The 23,182-nt window shown below is 49.0% G+C and overlaps 1 protein-coding gene across 1 annotated transcript in view; it reads right to left on the minus strand.

Moving 5' to 3' along the window:
• Positions 1-22,855, minus strand: part of LOC144509462 (SH3 and multiple ankyrin repeat domains protein 1-like) — a 114,323-nt gene extending 91,468 nt beyond the window's left edge. Inside the window, exons 1-3 of the mRNA XM_078238372.1 lie at positions 22,781-22,855; positions 21,942-22,055; positions 16,865-16,940 (exon numbers count right to left, since the gene is read on the minus strand). Of these exons, the coding sequence (XP_078094498.1) occupies positions 16,865-16,940; positions 21,942-22,055; positions 22,781-22,826 (236 nt within the window). The 5' untranslated portion in view covers positions 22,827-22,855. The remainder of the gene's footprint in view (positions 1-16,864; positions 16,941-21,941; positions 22,056-22,780) is intronic.
• Positions 22,856-23,182: the final 327 nt, after the last annotated feature.

Below are 23,182 nucleotides of genomic sequence, written 5' to 3' on the forward strand. Positions count from 1 at the left end.
TTGCAAGGGAGTAGAATAGACAGTATTACAGTTGATAAGGAGGATGTGCAGGATATTCTGGAGGGTCTGAAAATAGATAAATCCCCTGGTCCGGATGGGATTTATCCAAGGATTCTCTGGGAGGCAAGAGAAGTGATTGCAGAGCCTCTGGCTCTGATCTTCAGGTCGTCGTTGGCCTCTGGTATAGTACCAGAAGATTGGAGGTTAGCGAATGTTGTCCCATTGTTTAAGAAGGGGAACAGAGACTTCCCCGGGAATTATAGACCGGTGAGTCTCACTTCTGTTGTCGGCAAGATGTTGGAAAAAATTATAAGGGATAGGATTTATAGTTATTTGGAGAGTAATGAATTGATAGGTGATAGTCAGCATGGTTTTGTGGCAGGTAGGTCGTGCCTTACTAACCTTATTGAGTTTTTTGAGAAAGTGACCAAGGAGGTGGATGGGGGCAAGGCAGTGGACGTGGTATATATGGATTTTAGTAAGGCGTTTGATAAGGTTCACCATGGTAGGCTTCTGCAGAAAATGCAGATGTATGGGATTGGGGGTGATCTAGGAAATTGGATCAGGAATTGGCTAGCGGATAGGAAACAGAGGGTGGTGGTTGATAGTAAATATTCATCATGGAGTGCGGTTACAAGTGGTGTACCTCAGGGATCTGTTTTGGGGCCACTGCTGTTTGTAATATTTATTAATGATCTGGATGAGGGTATAGTTGGGTGGATTAGCAAATTTGCTGATGACACCAAAGTCGGTGGTGTGGTAGACAGTGAGGAAGGGTGTCGTAGTTTGCAGGAAGACTTAGACAGGTTGCAAAGTTGGGCCGAGAGGTGGCGGATGGAGTTTAATGCGGAGAAGTGTGAGGTAATTCACTTTGGTAGGAATAACAGATGTGTTGAGTATAGGGCTAACGGGAGGACTTTGAATAGTGTGGAGGAGCAGAGGGATCTAGGTGTATGTGTGCATAGATCCCTGAAAGTTGGGAATCAAGTAGATAAGGTTGTTAAGAAGGCATATGGTGTCTTGGCGTTTATTGGTAGGGGGATTGAATTTAGGAGTCGTAGCGTTATGTTGCAACTGTACACAACTCTGGTGCGGCCGCACTTGGAGTACTGTGTGCAGTTCTGGTCCCCACATTACAGGAAGGATGTGGAGGCTTTGGAGAGGGTGCAGAGGAGGTTTACCAGGATGTTGCCTGGTATGGAGGGGAGATCCTATGAGGAGAGGCTGAGGGATTTGGGATTGTTTTCGCTGGAAAGGCGGCGGCTAAGAGGGGATCTTATTGAAACATATAAGATGATTAGAGGTTTAGATAGGGTGGATAGTGATAGGCTTTTTCCTCTGATGGAGAAATCCAGCACGAGGGGGCATGGCTTTAAATTGAGGGGGGGTAGTTATAGAACCGATGTCAGGGGTAGGTTCTTTACCCAGAGGGTGGTGAGGGATTGGAATGCCCTGCCAGCATCAGTAGTAAATGCGCCTAGTTTGGGGGCGTTTAAGAGATCCGTAGATAGGTTCATGGACGAAAAGAAATTGGTTTAGGTTGGAGGGTCACAGTTTTTTTTTAACTGGTCGGTGCAACATCGTGGGCCGAAGGGCCTGTTCTGCGCTGTGATGTTCTATGTTCTATGTTCTATGTACCCTACACAAATATTCACCGTCATAGCAACACCCTGACACAAATATTCACCATCACAACAACACCCTACACAAATATTCACCATCATAACAAACCATTGCCACAAATATTCACCATCGCGGGAACAAACTTGCACATGTATTCACCATCACAAAACACTGACACAAATATTCCCCATCACCGCAACACCCTTACACTAATATTCACCATCGTTACAACACCCTGACACAAACATTCACCATCACAACAACCCCCTGACACAAATATTCACCATCACAACAACACCCAGACACAAATATTCACCATCACAACAAAGCACTGCCACAAATATTCACCATCGCGGTAACAACCTTGCACACGTATTCACCATCACAAAACACTGATACAAATATTCTCCATCACAGCAACACCCTTACACTAATATTCACCATTGTTACAACACCCTGACACAAATATTCACCATCAGAACAACACCCAGACACAAATATTCCCCATCACAACAAAACCCTGACACAAATATTCACCATCACAACAAAACCCTCACACAAATATTCACCATCACAACAAAACCCTGACACAAATATTCACCATCACAGCAACACCCTGACACAAATATTCACCATCATAGCAACACCCTGACACAAATATTCACCATCACAACAACACCCAGACACAAATATTCACCATCACAACAACACCCTGACACAAATATTCACCATCACAACAAAACCCTGACACAAATATTCACCATCACAACAACACCCTGACACAAATATTCACCATCACAACAACACCCTGACACAAATATTCACCATCACAACAAAACCCTGACAAAATATTCACCATCACAGCAACACCCTGACACAAATATTCACCATCACAACAACACCCTGACACAAATATTCACCATCACAACAACACCCTGACACAAATATTCACCATCACAACAAAACCCTGACACAAATATTCACCATCACAACAAAACCCTGACACAAATATTCACCATCACAACAAAACCCTGACACAAATATTCACTATCACAGCAACACCCTGACACAAATATTCACCATCATAGCAACACCCTGACACAAATTTTCACCATCACATCAACACGCTGACACAAACATTCACCATCACAACAAAACCCTGACACAAATATTCACCATCACAACGACACCCTGACACAAATATTCACCATCAGAACAACACCCTGACACAAATATTCACCATCATAAGAGCACCCTGACACAAATGTTCACAGTCATAGCAACATGCGACACTAATATGCATCATCACAGCAACACCTTGACACAAATATGCACCATCACAACATTACCCTGACACAAATATTCACCATCACAACAACACCCTGACACAAATATTTACCATCACAACAACACCCTGACACTAATATTCACCATCACAACACACTGACACAAACATTCACCATCACAACTAAACCCTGACACAAATATTCACCATCACAACACACTGACACAAATATTCACCATCGCAACAACACACTGACACAAATATTCACCATCACAACAACATCCTGACACAAATATTCACCATCACAACAACACCCTACACAAATATTCACCGTCATAGCAACACCCTGACACAAATATTCACCATCACAACAACAACCTGACTCAAATATTTGCCATCACAACAACATCCTGACACAAATATTCACCATCACAACAACACACTGACACAAATATTCACCATCGCAACAACACACTGACACAAATATTCACCATCGCAACAACACACTGACACAAATATTCACCATCGCAACAACACCCATACACAAATATTCACCGTCATAGCAACACCCTGACACAAATATTCACCATCACAACAACACCCTCCACAAATATTCACCATCATAACAAACCACTGCCACAAATATTCACCATCGCGGTAACAACCTTGCACACGTATTCACCATCACCGCAACGCCCTTACACTAACATTCACCATCACAACAACCCCCTGACACAAATATTCACCATCACAAAAACACCCAGACACAAATCTTCACCATCACAACAAAGCACTGCCACAAATATTCACCATCGCGGTAACAACCTTGCACACGTATTCACCATCACAAAACACTGACACAAATACTCACCATCACAACAACACACTGATACAAATATTCCCCATCACAGCAACACCCTTACACTAATATTCGCCATCGTTACAACACCCTGACACAAATATTCACCATCAGAACAACACCCAGACACAAATATTCACCATCACAACAAAACCCTGACACAAATATTCCCCATCACAACAAAACCCTGACACAAATATTCACCATCACAACAAAACCCTGACACAAATATTCACCATCACAACAAAACCCTGACACAAATATTCACCATCACAGCAACACCCTGACACAAATATTCACCATCACAACAACACCCTGACACAAATATTCACCATCACAACAACACCCTGACACAAATATTCACCATCACAACAAAACCCTGACACAAATATTCGCCATCACAACAACACCCTGACACAAATATTCACCATCACAACAACACCCTGACACAAATATTCACCATCACAACAACACCCTGACACAAATATTCACCATCACAACAAAACCCTGACACAAATATTCACCATCACAACAAAACCCTGACACAAATATTCACCATCACAGCAACACCCTGACACAAATATTCACCATCATAGCAACACTCTGACACAAATTTTCACCATCACATCAACACGCTGACACAAACATTCACCATCACAACAAAACCCTGACACAAATATTCACCATCACAACACACTGACACAAATATTCACCATCACAACAACACACTGACACAAATATTCACCATCGCAACAACACCCTGACACAAATATCCACCATCACGACAACACCCTGACACATATATTCACCATCACAACAACACCTGACACAAATATTCACCGTCATAGCAACACCCTGACACAAATATTCACCATCACAACAACACCTGACACAAATATTCCCCATCACAACAACACCCTGAAACAAATATTCACCATCATAACAAACCACTGCCACAAATATTCACCATCGCGGTAACAGCCTTGCACACGTATTCACCATCACAAAACACTGACACAAATATTCCCCATCACCGCAACACCCTTACACTAATAGTCACCATCGTTACAACAACCTGACACAAACATTCACCATCACAACTAAACCCTGACACAAATATTCACCATCGCAACAACACACTGACACAAATATTCACCATCGCAACAACACACTGACACAAATATTCACCGTCATAGCAACACCCTGACACAAATATTCACCATCACAACAACACCCTAACACAAATATTCACCATCATAGCAACACCCTGACACAAATATTCACCATCACAACAACAACCTGACTCAAATATTTGCCATCACAACAACATCCTGACACAAATATTCACCATCGCAACAACACACTGATACAAATATTCACCATCACAACAACACACTGATACAAATATTCCCCATCACAGCAACACCCTTACACTAATATTCACCATCGTTACAACACCGTGACACAAATATTCACCATCAGAATAACACCCTGACACAAATATTCACCATCACAACAACACACTGATACAAATATTCCCCATCACAGCAACACCCTTACACTAATATTCACCATCGTTACAACACCCTGACACAAATATTCACCATCACAACAAAACCCTGACACAAATATTCACCATCACAACAACACCCTGACACAAATATTCACCATCACAACAAAACCCTGACACAAATATTCACCATCACAACAAAACCCTCACACAAATATTCACCATCACAACAAAACCCTGACACAAATATTCACCATCATAGCAACACCCTGACACAAATATTCACCATCACAACAACACCCTGACACAATTATTCACCATCACAACAAAACCCTGACACAAATATTCACCATCACAGCAACACCCTGACACATATATTCACCATCACAACAACACCCTGACACAAATATTCACCATCACAATAACACCCTGACACAAATATTCACCATCACCACAAAACCCTGACACAAATATTCACCATCACAACAAAACCCTGACACAAATATTCACCATCACAACAAAACCCTGACACAAATATTCACCATCACAGCAACACCCTGACACAAATATTCACCATCATAGCAACACCCTGACACAAATTTTCACCATTACATCAACACGCTGACACATTCACCATCACAACAAAACCCTGACACAAATATTCACCATCATAGCAACACCCTGACACAAATTTACACCATCACATCAACACGCTGACACAAACATTCACCATCACAACAAAACCCTGACACAAATTTACACCATCACATCAACACGCTGACACAAACATTCACCATCACAACAAAACCCTGACACAAATTTACACCATCACATCAACACGCTGACACAAACGTTCACCATCACAACAAAACCCTGACACAAATATTCACCATCACAGCAACACCCTGACACAAATATTCACCATCATAGCAACACCCTGACACAAATATTCACCATCACAACAACACCCTGACACAAATATTCACCATCACAACAAATCCCTGACACAAATATTCACCATCACAACAACACCCTGACACAAATATTCACCATCACAACAACACCCTGACACAAATATTCACCATCACAACAACACCCTGACACAAATATTCACCATCACAACAAAACCCTGACACAAATATTCACCATCACAACAAAACCCTGACACAAATATTCACCATCACAACAAAACCCTGACACAAATATTCACCATCACAGCAACACCCTCACACAAATATTCACTATCACAACAACACCCTGACACAAATATTCACCATCACAACAACACCCGGACACAAATATTCACCATCACAACAAAACCCTGACACAAATATTCACCATCACAACAAAACCCTGACACAAATATTCACCATCACAACAAAACCCTGACACAAATATTCACCATCACAACAAAACCCTGACACAAATATTCACCATCACAACAACACCCTGACACAAATATTCACCATCACAACAAAACCCTGACACAAATATTCACCATCACAACAACACCCTGACACATATATTCACCACCACAACAACACCCTGACACAAATATTCACCATCACAACAACACCCTGACACAAATATTCACCATCACCACAAAACCCTGACATAAATATTCACCATCACAACAAAACCCTGACACAAATATTCACCATTACAACAAAACCCTGACACAAATATTCACCATCACAGCAACACCCTGACACAAATATTCACCATCACATCAACACGCTGACACAAACATTCACCATCACAACAAAACCCTGACACAAATATTCACCATCACAACGACACCCTGACACAAATATTCACCATCACAACAGCACCCTGACACAAATATTCACCATCATAAGAGCACCCTGACACAAATGTTCACAGTCATAGCAACATGCGACACTAATATGCATCATCACAGCAACAGCTTGACACAAATATGCACCATCACAACAAAACCCTAACACAAATATTCACCATCACAGCAACACCCTGACACAAATATTCACATCACAACAACACCCGGACACAAATATTCAGCTTCACAGCAACACCCTGACACAAATATTCACCATCACAACACACTGACACAAATATTCACCATCACAACAACACCCTGACACTAATATTCACCATCACAACAACACACTGACACAAATATTCACCATCACATGGACAGAATCCCTCCAGTACAGAAGAGGCCACCCGGCCCATCAGATGTGCAACGACTCTCTGAGCGAATACCTGAGCCTGGCCCTTTCCGCGTTACCCCACACATTTGCCATGGCCCGTCCATTTAACCTACACCGAATTGTATTGCGTCTTTTATTAATCCACCTATTGCATGATATGTTAAACTGTGCGCATGCCTGCAAGCATGTGTGTGTGCACATGTACATGGGTGTGCACACATGTGTGTATATGTCGGCAGTTGCGTGTGTGTGTGCTGGTGGTTTTGTGTTCACTTGTGTGCAAGTATGTGTGTGAGTTTGCATGTGTGCACTTGCGTGTGTGTGTATGTGTGTGTGTGTGTATGTATGTACATGTGTCTGCAGGTCTGCGTGTGCATGTGTATCTGTGGAGAGAGATCGGAAGTAGGGGTGAAGCGAACAGTAATAAATCGAACAGGGAATTCTGGTGAAACATCTTTATGATGTGGAGATGCCGGCGTTGGACTGGGGTGAACACAGTAAGAAGTCTCACAACACCAGGTTAAAGTCCAACAGGTTTATTTGGTAGCAAATACCATAAGCTTTCGGAGCACTGCTCCTTCGTCAGATGGAGTGGATATCTGCTCTCAAACAGTGCACAGACACAGAAATCAAGTTACAGAATACTAATTAGAATGCGAATCTCTACAGCCAGCCAGGTCTTAAAGGTACAGACAATGTGGGTGGAGGGAGCATTCAACACAGGTTAAAGAAATATGTATTGTCTCCAGACAGAACAGCTAGTGAGATTCTGCAAGACCAGGGGGAAAGCTGTGGGGGTTACTGATAATGTGACATAAATCCAACATCCCGGTTTAAGCCGTCCTCATGTGTGCGGAACTTGGCTATCAGTTTCTGCTCAGCGACTCTGCGCTGTCGTGTGTCGTGAAGGCCGCCTTGGAGAACGCTTACCTGAAGATCCAAGGCTGAATGCCCGTGACTGCTGAAGTGCTCCCCCACAGGAAGAGAACAGTCTTGCCTGGTGATTGTCGAGCGGTGTTCATTCATCCGTTGTCGTAGCGTCTGCATGGTTTCCCCAATGTACCATGCCTCGGGACATCCTTTCCTGCAGCGTATCAGGTAGACAACGTTGGCCGAGTTGCAAGAGTAGGTACCGTGTACCTGGTAGATGGTGTTCTCACGTGAGATGATGGCATCCGTGTCGATGATCCGGCACGTCTCTGCAGAGGTTGCTGTGGCAGGGTTGTGTGGTGTCGTGGTCACTGTTCTCCTGAAGGCTGGGTAGTTTGCTGCGGACAATGGTCTCTTTGAGGTTGTGCGGTTGTTTGAAGGCAAGAAGTGGGGGTGTGGGGATGGCCTTGGCGAGATGTTCGTCTTCATCAATGACATGTTGAATGCTCCGGAGGAGATGCCGTAGCTTCTCTGCTCCGGGGAAGTACTGGACAACAAAGGGTACTCTGTCCACTGTCCCCCGTGTTTGTCTTCTGAGGAGGTCGGTGTGGTTTTTCGCTGTGGCGCGTCGGAACTGTTGATCGATGAGTCGAGCGCCATATCCTGTTCTTATGAGGGCATCTTTCAGCGTCTGGAGGTGTCTGTTGCGATCGTCCTCATCCGAGCAGATCCTGTGTATTCGGCGGGCTTGTCCGTAGGGGATGGCTTCTTTTACGTGTTTAGGGTGGAAGCTGGAGAAGTGGAGCATCATGAGTTTATCCGTGGGCTTGCGATACAGTGAGGTGCTGAGGTGACCGTCCTTAATGGAGATGCATGTGTCCAGGAATGCAACCGATTCCGGAGAGTAGTCCATGGTGAGTCTGATGGTGGGATGGAACTTGTTGATGTCATCATATAGTTGTTTCAGTGATTGCTCACCATGAGTCCAAAGGAAGAAAATGTCATCGATGTATCTAGTGTATAGCATCGGTTGAAGGTCCTGTGCGGTGAAGAAGTCTTGTTCGAACCTGTGCATGAAGATGTTGGCATATTGAGGTGCGAATTTTGTCCCCATGGCTGTTCCGTGTGTCTGGATGAAGAACTGGTTGTTGAAGGTGAAGATATTGTGGTCCAGGATGAAGTGGATGAGTTGTAAAATTGCATCTGGAAACTGGCAGTTGATGGCAGTGAGTACTCCCTGGGAGTACTCCGCACACATGAGGACGGCCTAAACCGGGATGTTGGATTTATGTCACATTATCAGTAACCCCCACAGCTTTCCCCCTGGTCTTGCAGAATCTCACTAGCTGTTCTGTCTGGAGACAATACATATTTCTTTAACCTGTGTTGAATGCTCCCTCCACCCACATTGTCTGTACCTTTAAGACCTGGCTGGCTGTAGAGATTCGCATTCTAATTAGTATTCTGTAACTTGATTTCTGTGTCTGTGCACTGTTTGAGAGCAGATATCCACTCCATCTGACGAAGGAGCAGTGCTCCGAAAGCTTATGGTATTTGCTACCAAATAAACCTGTTGGACTTTAACCTAGTGTAGTGAGACTTCTTACGAAACATCATTACCCAGAGAGTGGGGAGAATGTGGGACTCACTCCCACAGGGAGTGGGGAGAATGTGGGACTCGCTCCCACAGGGAGTGGGGAGAATGTGGGACTCACTCCCACAGGGAGTGGGGAGAATGTGGGACTCACTCCCACAGGGAGTGGGGAGAATGTGGGACTCGCTCCCACAGGGAGTGGGGAGAATATGGGACTCGCTCCCACAGGGAATGGGGAGAATGTGGGACTCGCTCCCCCAGGGAGTGGGGAGAATGTGGGACTCGCTCCCACAGGGAGTGGGGAGAATGTGGGACTCGCTCTCACAGGGAGTGGGGAGAATGTGGGACTCGCTCCCACAGGGAGTGGGGAGAATGTGGGACTCGCTCCCAGGGGGATTGGGAGAATGTGGACTCGCTCCCAGGGGGAGTGGGGAGAATGTGGACACATTCCCAGAGGGAGCGGGGAGCATGTGGGACTCACTCCCAAGGGGATTGGGGAGAATGTGGGACACGCTCCCAGGGGGAGTGGGGAGAATGTGGGACTCACTCCCAGGGAGAGTGGGGAGAATGTGGGACTCACTCCCAGGGAGAGTGGGGAGAATGTGGGACTCACTCCCAGGGGGACGGGGAGAATGTGGGATTCGCTCCCAGGGAGAGGAGGGAGAATGTGGGACTCACTCCCAGGGGGAGCGGGGAGAATGTGGGACTCACTCCCAGGGGGAGCGGGGAGAATGTGGGACTCACTCCCGGAAGGGGTGGGGAGAATGTGAGACTCACTCCCGCGGTGAGTGGGGAGAATGTGGGACTCGCTCCTAAGGGGAGTGGGGGAGAATGTGGGACTGGCTCCCACAGGGAGTGGGGAGAATGTGGGATTCACTCCCAGGGGCAGTGGGGAGAATGTGGGATTCACTCCCAGGGGCAGTGGGGAGAATGTGGGACTGGCTCCCAGGGGCAGTGGGGAGAATGTGGGACTGGCTCCCAGGGGGAGTGGGGGGAATATGGGACTGGCTGTGAGAATGTGAGATTCCCTCACTCGCTTCCAAACTCCAATGAATATAATCCGATGTCGTGTCTCAGCCAGAATGGGAATCTAACCCGCGCAGTCACTCCGCATCACGAACCAGCCGTCCAGCCAACTGAACTTAACCCCCCCCCGTACATGTAAAGTCTAAGCTAAGGACCATCTCCATGCTTACCTCTACACACGTCTCTGTCCAGTACAAGCTGCCCTCCAGACTGGGGCCATTACATCGCAATGTGGGGCGGCACTGTACCCAGTCCCACGTTAACCCTTTTCTGCGCCAGACATTGGGACAACAGTGAGGAGGGTGAGCAGAGGTTGTGATCAAAGGGGTAGATTTGAAGGCGTACCAGCCCTGGCGTTCCCCCTTCTCTGCCCCTCTCGCTGTGGGAAGGGAATTCCGGCCACTAATGCCGGAACGATTTCAAATTGGGAATGTTCCCGGGGAGGGGGATAGATTTGGACGCGCGCAGAGATCCCGGTGAGTTGTAGGGGCTGGAGGCGGGCGGGGTGGGGGGGGGTCGGTGGGTGAGCAGGGGAGTGAGGGGTGAAGGGCATTGGTTGGATTGAGGATATGGACAGTGGCTATTTAACAAAGTCATTTCACCAGTAATGATGAGAAAGAGCAGATACACAAAGGTCACGGTTCCCAGCACCCTGGGTTAATAAGGCTTCACCTGGCCATGTCGGAAGATGGGCATTGGGGGAGGCCATGGCCGAGGGATTTTATCCCTAGACTATTAATCCAGAAACTCTGGGGACCCGGGTTCGAATCTCGCCACGGCAGATTGTGAAATTTGAATTCAATTAAAAAATATCTGGAATTAAGAATCTACTGATGACCCATTGTCGATTGTCGAAAAAACTCAAACTAAAGGGACGATCGTTTAAAACAGAGATGAGGAGGAATTTCTTCAGCCAGAGAGTGGTGAATCTGTGGAACTCTTTGCCACAGAAGGCGGTGGAGGCCGGGTCATTGAGTGTCTTTAAGACAGAGATAGATAGGTTCTTGATTAATAAGGGGATCAGGGGTTATGGGGAAAAGGCAGGAGAATGGGGATGAGAAAAGTATCAACCATGATTAAATGGTGGAGCAGACTCGATGGGCCGAATGGCCTTATTCTGCTCCTGTGTCTTATGGTCTAATGTCCTTTAGGGAAGGAAATCTGCCGTCCTTACCCGGTCTGGCCTACATGTGACTCCAGAGCCACAGCAATGTGGTTGACTCTCAACTGCCCTCCAAGGGCGACTCGGGATGGGTAATAAATGCTGGCCCGGCCAGCGACGCCCATGTCCCATGAATGAATAACAATTTTTAGAAACTGAAATCATTTGTTAAAGGGAATTTTTTGTCAAAAGATCATCCAGTGTTTGACCTTCATCCCTCCGATTTCAGGCAGGAAGCCAGAGTCAAAAGCTGGCAGAAGGTTCCGTCACCATTTGGACGTTGAGGTTCTGCCAGTGAGAGGCCCATTCTCCACGCACTCTCGGCAGGAGCTGGCACTGTGGGCGTCAGTGTTAAACCTTGTGCATGGCCAGGAACTCTCCTTCAGTCAGTGCAGCAGGACCACTCCATTCACCACCTCCCAGAGTGACGGAGCGGAGGGAGAAGGGGGGTATTAGGGGATGTCTCAGTGTGATGGGGGGGGGGGTATTAGGGGATGTCTCAGTGTGATGGGGGGGGGGGGGTATTAGAAGGTTTCTAGGTGTGATGGTGGGAGAGTAGGACAGTGAGTTTGTCAGTGGAGAGTGGAGAAGCGGGTATTTGTTACACAATCTTGGAATCCCTGCAGAGCAGAAGGAAGCCATTCGGCCCATCGAGCCTGCACCGACAACAATCCCACCCATTGACTATCCCCGTAACCCCACACATTTACCCCGCTAATCCCTCTAACCTACACATCCCGGGACACAAAGGGGCAATTTAGCACGGCCAATCCACCTGACCAGCGCGTCTTTCGGACCGTGGGAGGAAACCCACGCTGACACGGGGAGAACGTGCAAACTCCACACAGACAGTCATCCAAGCCGGGAATCGAACCCGGGTCCGTGGCGCTGTGAGGCAGTGGCGCTAACCCACTGTGCCGCCCAATGGTGAGGGTGGGGTGGGTTAAAATTGCTGTATTTACCTGATTAAAAAGAACAGGCTCTCAAAGTGGATGTGAAACTAACAAAAGCTGGTTGCACATTGAAGAACAGATTGTGTTAATTGAAAGGAAAAGAACTGAATGGAGTAGGAGAGAGAGAGAGAGAGACGGAGGGGTTCAGGGTGTTGGCTCTCTGAAGTCACGTCTGCGTACAGTGGAGTGTCTAAAATTGCATCCCAAGGTATGATGACCCCCCCCGCCATACAGTCGCGTCACCCAGACGTGAACTGAACCTATCGTCTCCCCCACGGGTGGGGCAGGATTGCGGGGCGGGGGGGGATAAGAGTCAGTACAGCCCCCACTGGCAGGAAGAGAGGCAGGGTCAGTCAATACCTCCCCACCCCCCCCACCCCCCCTCCCTCCTCTGGCACTGCTCCCTGGTGCAAGTTGACGCTGCCAGGTGGGCACGGTGCCTATTCCAGCCTGGGCAATGCCAACCTGTGCCAGGGGACAGTGCCAGTGGCGTAGCCAGTGGGAGCCTGATTGCTCGCACTGACTATTGGAGGGTGTGAGGAGAGATGCCTGCGGTGGGGGAGGGGGGAGAGGTGCTGGCCCTGATCAGGGTGGGGTTTTTTATTCATTCGTGGGACATGGGCGTCTCGGGGATGGGGGGTGGGGGGGGAGGGTGGGGGGATGGAGGGTTGGGGGGGTACCCCTGAGACATCCGTGCTGGGCTGGGAGCGTGGTTTATTCATTTTCTGATCTGGGCATCCTGTAGACCTCGCAGTGCAGCTGGGATTTGCCGATGCGTACAGGCCTTGCCCGTTCCCTGCCCCTCGTTAAACTCGCCCGGCTATTTTGGTAACACCGTGGGGTAAGATTTGGAGAGAAACTCGCCGGTATTCTCACCGGAAACAACACTCTGGCAAATTCTATCAAGATCGCCCCCGATATCTCTGAACCTGGACCGCCAAAGATCAGAACATTAACCGGATCGGAAAGGCTGGGTTTTGCGAACCTCTCTCCCACAGCATTATCGGTTATTGCGGGTGTTGGCGTGGTTATACCAGCAGGTGCACAGGGACTCAAACCCTGACTGCACCAAAACATCCTGCGCACAATTCCCGCGTGTGAACGTGTGTGTGTGAGCGTGTGTGAGTGTGTGTGAGCGTGTGTGAGCGTGTGTGAGCGTGTGAGTATATGAGTGTGTGCGTGTGTGAGTGCATGCGTGTGAGCGCGCGCATGTGTGTGAGCGTTTGTGTGTGAACATGTGCGTGTGTGCAAGCGTGCGTGCGTGTGAGCGAGTGTGTGAGCGCGTGTGTGTGTAAGCACGCGTGTGTGTGTAAGCACGCGTGTGTGTGAACATGTGTGTGTGAGCGTCTGTGTGAGTGTGTGTGCTCGGCAAATCAGCACCCCCTTTTCTCAGCCAATATAAATTGTTGCTCCCTTTGAAATTTGGTATTCTTGCAATTGTCCTGATGAGTGTGAGAACAAAAACTTCGGCAGCCTGTGTCTTTCCTCAACAAATGCAAGTGCTTCCTTTCAAGGACTCAGAGCCGACACGCTCAATACAAAGTGGACTGCAGCAAGCCACACGGCCCGCGGACATACTCACCCATAAAAATAAAGGGTGAGTATGTCCGCGGGTCGTGTGGCTTGCTGCAGTTTCGTCCATTGACCTTCACTGGGTGAGTGAGGCAGACTCTCATTCCACACTGGGGGTCGGGCGCCCGGTTCAGGCCTGTCTCAGACTGCCACCTACAGACTCCCAAATCACACTCACAACTCTGGGTCCTTTAAAATTGTGGAGTGTCAGTTCATAGTACGGTTATAGCAGAGGCCATTTGGCCCGTCATGTCTTTACCAGCATTCTGCGAGAGTGAATAACTTTGTTGCCATTACTTCCCCCCTCCCACCACCCCCCACCCTCTTCCCCTGCAATCTTGCTAAATGTGGAGCAGCACGGTAGCATAATAGTTAGTACTGCTGCTTCACAGCTTTAGGGACCTGGGTTCGATTCCCGGCTTGGGTCACTGTCTGTGTGGAGTTTGCACATTCTCCCCGTGTCTGCGTGGGTTTCCTCCGGGTGCTCCGGTTTCCTCCCACAGTCAGAAAGATGTGCGGGTTAGGTTGAATGGCCGTGCTAAAAATTGCCCCTTAGTGTCCTGAGATGCGTAGGTTAGAGGGATTAGCGGGTAAAATATGTAGGGATATGGGGGTAGGGCCTGGGTGGGATTGTGGTCGGTGCAGACTCGATGGGCCCAATGGCCTCTTTCTGCACTGTAGGGTTTCTATGATTCTATGATCTTGTCCTCTTCAGATAATGCACCGATTCTCTTTCTGCGGCCGGGTCTCTGGAGAATCTCAGTGTGTAAACACCAAACAATACCGGCAAGCTGTACGAGATACGCGGAACATGGATTACCGCATACTCTGCATCGAAACCCCCAGTGACAACAATCCTTCACATCCAGGGGTCGCTGTCTAAGGAGACGGGGAAAAGCTTTTCGAACTGAGGTGAGGAGAAATTTCTTCACCCAGAGGGTGGTGAATGTGTGGAATTCACTCCCACAGAAAGTAGTTGAGGCCAAAACGTTGTGTGGTTTCAAGAAGAAATTAGATATCGCTCTTGGGGCGAAAGGGATCGAGGGATATGGGGGGAGGGTGGGTGGGTGGGTGGGGATCAGGTTATTGAGTTGGATGATCAGCCATGATCATAATGAAATGAAGAAGCAGGCTCGAAGGGCCGAATGGTCTCCTTCTCCACGCCCGCCCCCCCCCCCCCCCCGCCTTCTCCCCGTAACCTGACACATTCTTCCATTTCAGATAATGATCCAATTCCCTCTCGAATGACTCGATGGAACCCGCCTCCACCACTCTCTCAGGCAGCGTATTCCAGATCCTGACCACTCGCTGTGTGGAAAGGTTTTCTCCTCGTGTCTACATTGCTACTTTCACCAGTCACTTTAATCTGTGTCCCTCTCGTTCTCCAGTCTTTCATCAATGGGAACAATTTCCCCCTATCCACTCTGTCCAGCCCCTCCCCTAATGATTTTGATGCCTCGATCAAAACCCCTCTCAACCCTCTCTCGTTCAAAGGGAACAACTTCTTCAATCTCTCCACCAAACTGAATTTCTTTATCCCCGGAACCTGAAATAACTCCTCAGAGGCCGGTGTCCCTTCAACAGATTCCCTTTATCACCACTCCTAAGAGTTCTTTAGGTACATAGTCAGAAGATGGAGTGTCAGTAGCCCTGACAATCCTCATTATATACACCGGTGGGGCTCCCAGATTGGGTAGGCAATCAGTGCCTCAATCAGGGAGCTCATACTACAATCATTACCGCAATCACGGACCTCGTACTCCAATCGTTACCTCAATCAGGGAGCTCATACTCCAATCATTACCTCAATCAGGGAGCTCATACTCCAATCATTACCTCAATCAGGGAGCTCATACTCCAATCATTACCTCAATCACGGACCTCGTACTCCAATCATTACCTCAATCAGGGAGCTCATACTCCAATCATTACCTCAATCAGGGAGCTCATACTCCAATCATTACCTCAATCAGGGAGCTCATACTCCAAGAGGCAACCTCATGGGCCTCATTAAAAACCTTTCTCGAGAATCTTCGCTGCCACTCCTTCCACAACCTAAAGTGTGGTGCCCAAAATAAAGCACAATTATCCTGAACTAAGCAAGTTCAAAGCAACCTCCTTGCCCTTGTCCTCGCGATACCCGTCAATCCCATCATGCTGTGCTCCACTCACGACTGTCAGATATGACCGATAGCCAATGAAAAAGCAGGGTTCTTACCTTGGGGCATCAAAGCTATCGTAGGAGCCCACTGTGTAGTGTCGGAATAATCGCTTGGCTTTCTCACTCCGACTCTCTGAAAAAGATAAAGAATTATTCGTCAGGCGGTGAGGGAGGGAGGAGGGGAGAGCTGAGACGGCCAGAATCTCTGCTCAGAGCGGGTCTCTCTCTTAGCTCTGAGTTTCGGGTTCAAAACCCACTCCAGGGCTCAAGTGTGAACATCTACACGGACATTCCCCGTGCAGTCCTAGGGCAGTGCTGCACTATCAGAGGTGCTGGTTCTCGGATGAGATGTTATACGGAGGCCCCACTCACCGGGTGTGAACAATCACCTGGCTACTATTTTGATAAAGAGCAGAGGGAGTTCAAAGACTAGACTCCAGGGGTTTCCAGCCGCGCTCACTCCAAGACTGGAAAATTCCGCTCAAGTTCCACGGACCTTTGCTCAGTCCCGCACCCCCTGCCCGCTCCGATCCCCATGGCAGACGGGATGCGAAAACTCCCCCCCTAGAATCCTTACAGTGCAGAAGAAAGCCATTCAGTCCATTGAGTCCACACCGACTCTCTGACAGAGCATCTTACCCAGACCCACCCCCTTGGCGTATCCCCGTAACCCCACATATTTACCCCATTAATCCACCTAACCTTTGGACACTAAACTTTACTTTCCATTATCTATAGACACTAAGGGGCAATTTAGCATGGCCAATCCACGAAACCTACATATCTTTGGACACTAGGGAGTGATTTAGCATGGCCAATCCACCTAACCTGCACATCTTTCAGACTGAGGGAGGAAACCGGAGCACCCGGACGAAACCCATGCAGACACTGGGACAATGTGCAAACTCCACACAGACAGTGACCCAAGTCAGGAATCGAACCTGGGTCCCTGGCGCTGTGAGGCAGCAGTGCTAACCACTGTGCCACCGTGCCACCCATAAAACACCTTGGCGTCTCTGGCCTGGGTCTTAACACAGGGGTAAAGAGGGGATTCCAATCCCATTCTCCAACAGAAAGTGGATGACATTTTTGACGGAAGGCTGTGCGTAATTTTGGTCTCTGTATCTGAGGAAGGTTATACTTGTCTGGGTGATGGTACAGCGATGCTTCACTAGAATAATACTGAGGCTGAGGGACTTCTGTATTCATTCGTGGGTCATGGGCGTTGCTGGCTACCAGAATTTTTTGCCCATCCCTAATTGCCCTTGGAGGGCAGTTGAGAGTCAACCACATTGGCTCCATGGGTGAGGAAACATCAACACTCGGGCAACACGGTGGCACAGTGGTTGGCACTGCTGCCTCACAGCGCCAGAGACCTGGGTTCAATTCCTGGCTCGGGTCACTGTCTGAGTGGAGTTTGCACATTCCCTTCGTGTCTGCGTGGGTTTCCTCCGGGTGCTCCGGTTTCCTCCCACAGTCTAAAGGTGTGTTGGTTAGGTTGATTGGCTATGTTAAATTGACCCTACTGTCAGGGGGATTAGCAGAGTAAATGTGTGGGGTTACAGGGAGAGGGTCTTGGTGGGATTGTGGTCGGTACAGACTCGATGTACTGAATGGCCTCCTTCTGCATTGTAAGGGTTCTATGGCTCTGGAGTCACACGTAGTCCAGACCAGGTCAGGACAGCAGATTTCCTTCCCTAAAGGGATATCAGTGAATCAGATGGGTTTTTCCGACAATCAACAATGATTTCATGGTCATCAGTACATTCTTAATTCCAGAAATCTTTCTGAATTTAGATGAATTCAAATTGGTGGCATGGTGGTTGGTGCTGCTGCCTCACAGCGCCAGGGACCCCAGGTTCGATTCCCAGCTTGGGACTTGCCAGCTCCACACTGCCTGTGTGGAGTCTGCATGTTCTCCCCGTGTCTGCTTGGGTTTCCTCCGGGTGCTCCGGTTTCCTCCCACAGTCCAAAAGATGTGCTGGTTAGAGTGCATTGGCCATGCTAAATTCTCCCTCGGTGTACCCGAAAAGGTGTCGGAGTGTGGCGACTCGGGGATTTTCACAGTAGCTTAATTGCAGTGTTAATGTAAGCCTGCATGTGACACTAATCAATAAACTTTAAATTGTACCATCTGCCGTGGCGGGATTCGAACCCGGGTCCCCAGAACATTAGGTGAGTTTCTGGATTAATAGTCTAGCGATAATACCACTGGGCCATCGCGCTAGGTCGTCCTATGATAAGGGCGGCACGGTAGCACAGTGGTTAGCACTGCTGCTTCACAGCTCCAGGGACCCAGGTTCGATTCCCGGCTTGGGACACTCTCTGTGTGGAGTTTGCACATTCTCCTCGTGTCTGCGTGGGTTTCCTCCGGGTGCTCCGGTTTCCTCCCACAGCCCAAAGATGTGCGGGTTAGGTTGATTGGCCATACTAAAAATTGCCCCTTAGTATCCTGAGATGTGTAGGTTAGAGGGATTAGTGGCTAAAATATGTAGGGATATGGGGGTAGGGCCTGGGTGGGATTGTGGTCGGTGCAGACTCGATGGGCCAAATGGCCTCTTTCTGTACTGTAGGGTTTCTATGATTCTATGAAGCTGAGTAAATTGCACCTCCGTTCTCTGGCGATTAGCAGAATGAGAGAGGATCTCATTGAGATGCACAGGGGGGTTTTGCAGGGTGGACACTGAGAGATTGTTTCTGCTGGACGGGGCATCTAAATCACAGGGTGGGGGGTGTACAGCTTCAGGATAAGGAGGAAATCATTTAGGACTGAGTGGAGGAGAAGCGGGCCAAACAGCAGAGCTCACAGCGATGGAAGGTAGGCCACCCGCACTGGGAAAGGTGGGGTCTGCAGAGGCAGGTCGGGGGTCACGAAGGCAGCACCCCCACCCCCCGGGGGTGAGTTGAGTTCCTTGCGGAGAAGCCGTCAGAGGTAGTGGCCCAAAGAGGACAGGGCCCGCTGGGACGGAGGGGAAACCTCGTCGGCAGGAGTAGTGAGGTTACAGCTCTCGACCTCCCTGACCCTGTCATCGGGACATGAAGCCTCCAGCTCCAAAGGACACCCACGCTCCGTGAGGAGCGGGGCGAGGGGGGGGGGGGGGTGGTCATTGGCTGCATGAAACATTGTCTGTATCTTTAAGGTCTGGTTGGCTGTAGGGATTCACATTCTAATCAGTATTCTGTAACTTGATTTTGTGTCTGTGCCCTGTTTGAGAGCAGATTTCCACTCCATCTGACGAAGGAGCAGCGCTCCGAAAGCTAAGGGTATTTGCTACCAAATAAACCTGTTGGACTTTAACCTGGTGTTGTTAAAACTCTTACTGCATGAAACATCAACACTGTCGCAAAATGACCGTGAGATGGAGCCCGCGACTTGGCCTCGGTGGCTTGTGTAGTTGACCCTGGTCATAAACTTCCTCTGGGAATGCCCTCCGGAGGCGGGAATGCAGTGCGGAATTGTCCCAACGCGGCTCCTCCCGCACTCCTACCTCCCCGTTCAACTCCAATCGCACCCATGCAGGTCCCAAGAAAACGCCATGCCCATTGTTCGTCAATCCCTCGCACGGCCACTGGATGGCAGCCCAACACAAGGAAAAGCAAAAGCCTGGACAGAGAGAATGACTCGGAACGGGAAACCAAGAGGCTTTCACATCAACTTTCCCCTCCGAACACTTCCCGACTTTTCCTTCTGTCCCTTTCCCCCACGGCTGGCCCACTGGGCTGCGCGGTTTGCCTTCACACACTGGGGGAGGGGAGAGGGCACAATGGAAGGTCAGCTATCCCACAATGCACCACTGCAGGGAAAGTCCCCTATTTAAAGTGACGGTGGTGCTCAGAGCAGATTTGGGGGCTCCAGGAACACCCGCAGACATCGGGATAACCGCATATCCACCTCCCCCGGCAGTAAACAGGGTCAGTGCGGTGTTTGGGGAAGAAATCACCCCTGCCCCGTCCCCCATCCCGTCCCAAAAACTAAACTGAGCGCAGTTCCGATTGCCACAGTTTGGGAAAGGTGCTGGACCTGTCCTGGGAATGTTTGATGGGGACAGTGCAGAGGGAGCTTTACTCTGTATCTAACCCCGTGCTGTACCTGTCCTGGGAGTGTTTGATGGGGACAGTGCAGAGGGAGCTTTACTCTGTATCTAACCCCGTGTTGTACCTGTCCTGGGAGTGTTTGATGGGGGACAGTGCAGAGGGAGCTTTACTCTGTATCTAACCCCGTGTTGTACCTGTCCTGGGAGTGTTTGATGGGGGACAGTGCAGAGGGAGCTTTACTCTGTATCTAACCCCGTGCTGTACCTGTCCTGGGAGTGTTTGATGGGGACAGAGTAGAGGGAACTTTACTCTGTATCTAACCCCGTGCTGTACCTGTCCTGGGAGTGTTTGATGGGGACAGTGTAGAGGGAGCTTTACTCTGTATCTAACCCCGTGCTGTACCTGTCCTGGGAGTGTTTGATGGGGGACAGTGCAGAGGGAGCTTTACTCTGTATCTAACCCCGTGTTGTACCTGTCCTGGGAGTGTTTGATGGGGGACAGTGCAGAGGGAGCTTTACTCTGTATCTAACTCCGTGCTGTACCTGTCATGGGAGTGTTTGGTAGGGACAGTGTAGAGGAAGTTTTACTCTGTATCTAACTCCGTGCTGTACCTGTCCTGGGAGTGTTTGATGGGGACAGTGCAGTGGGAGCTTTACTCTGTATCTAACTCCGTGCTGTACCTGTCATGGGAGTGTTTGGTAGGGACAGTGTAGAGGGAGCTTTACTCTGTATCTAACCCCATGTTGTACCTGTCCTGGGAGTGTTTGATGGGGACAGTGCAGAGGGAGCTTTACTCTGTATCTAACCCCGTGCTGTACCTGTCCTGGGACTGTTTGATGGGGACCGTGCAGAGGGAGCTTTACTCTGTACCTATCCCCGTGCTGTACCTGTCCTGGGAGTGTTTGATGGGGGACAGTGTAGAGGGAGCTTTACTCTGTATCTAACCCCGTGCTGTCTCTGTCCTGGGAGTGTTTCACACTGAAACGCTGACATGCATATGAGTATTTCTTCTTCTGGCACTGGTATCATGACCTTGTCAGGCCTCAATGTTCACGTTGCTTTTAAACAGGTAATTTAAGCGTTCCCCAAATGGGCTTACCATGTTTGCTCTCCTGGGGTTTGTTTGGGATCTCTTCCACATTCTCTGCTGGGAACCAGCCCGTCCGACCTTTGACCGTGCCTTCCCAGAATCCTCCTTCCCCGACACTGAGGACTGGAAAAGGAAAAGAAAACACATTGAAATGTCACCGGTGCGATCCCGTCCTTCTGTAATTGGCTCTTCCCACCTCCGAGTCCCAGCTTCTCAATCACAATAAGTTCCTGACACCCCACAAAGTCACCTACAAGGACACAAGTCAGGAGTGTGATGGAAAACTCTCCACTTGGATGGGTCCAACAACACTCAAGAAGCTCAACGCCAAGGGCGGCACAGTGGTTAGCACTGCTGCCTCGCAGCGCCAGGGACCCGGGTTCGATTCCCGGCTTTGGGTCACTGTCTGTGTGGAGTTTGCACATTCTCCCCGTGTCTGCGTGGGTTTCCTCCGGGTGCTCCGGTTTCCTCCCACAGTCCAAAGATGTGCGGGTTAGTTGGATTGGCCATGCTAAATTGCCCCTTAATGTCAGGAAGACTTAGCAAGGGTAAATGCATGGGGTTATGAGGATAGGGCCTTGGTGGGATTGTGGTCAGTGCAGACCTGATGGGCTGAATGGCCTCCTTCTGCACTGTAGAATTCCATGTCTATGTCCACCTTCCAGGACAAAGCAACCCCACTTGATTTGCACCACATCTACAAACATCCACTCCCTCCCTCACCGACGCTCAGTAGCAGCAGCGTGAACTATCTACAAGATGCACTGCAGCAACTCACCAAGGTCCCTTAGGCAGAACCTTCCAAACACACACCCTCTACCATCTAGAAGGACAAGGGCAGTAGATACCTGGGAACACCCCCACCTGCAAGTTCCCCTCCGAGTCCCTCACCATCCTGACTTGGAAATATAACGGCCTTTCCTTCAGTGTCACCAGGTCAAAATCCTGGAACTCCCTCCCTATCGGTACTGTGGGTGTACCGACACCATTTGGGACTGCAGTGGTTCTGGACGGCAACTCAACTCCACCTTTCAAGGGGCAACTGGAGGGATGGACAAGCTGGTCCAACCAGTGACACCAACATCCCGTGAACGAATTAAAAAAAAAATCTCTTGCATTGTCAGAAACAGTTATGGGAATTGAAGGTTCTTTCTTGACCTCCTGAATCTCTTTAGTTGCTATCCACAAGGCGTGGTGTGCCGTGCAAAAGAAGTACTTTAAATAATCTTTATTTTTATCTGTGGGCGTTA

This window comes from Mustelus asterias, chromosome 21 (genome assembly GCF_964213995.1).
Source record: "Mustelus asterias chromosome 21, sMusAst1.hap1.1, whole genome shotgun sequence".
In the NCBI taxonomy this organism is placed as follows: Eukaryota; Metazoa; Chordata; class Chondrichthyes; order Carcharhiniformes; family Triakidae; genus Mustelus; species Mustelus asterias.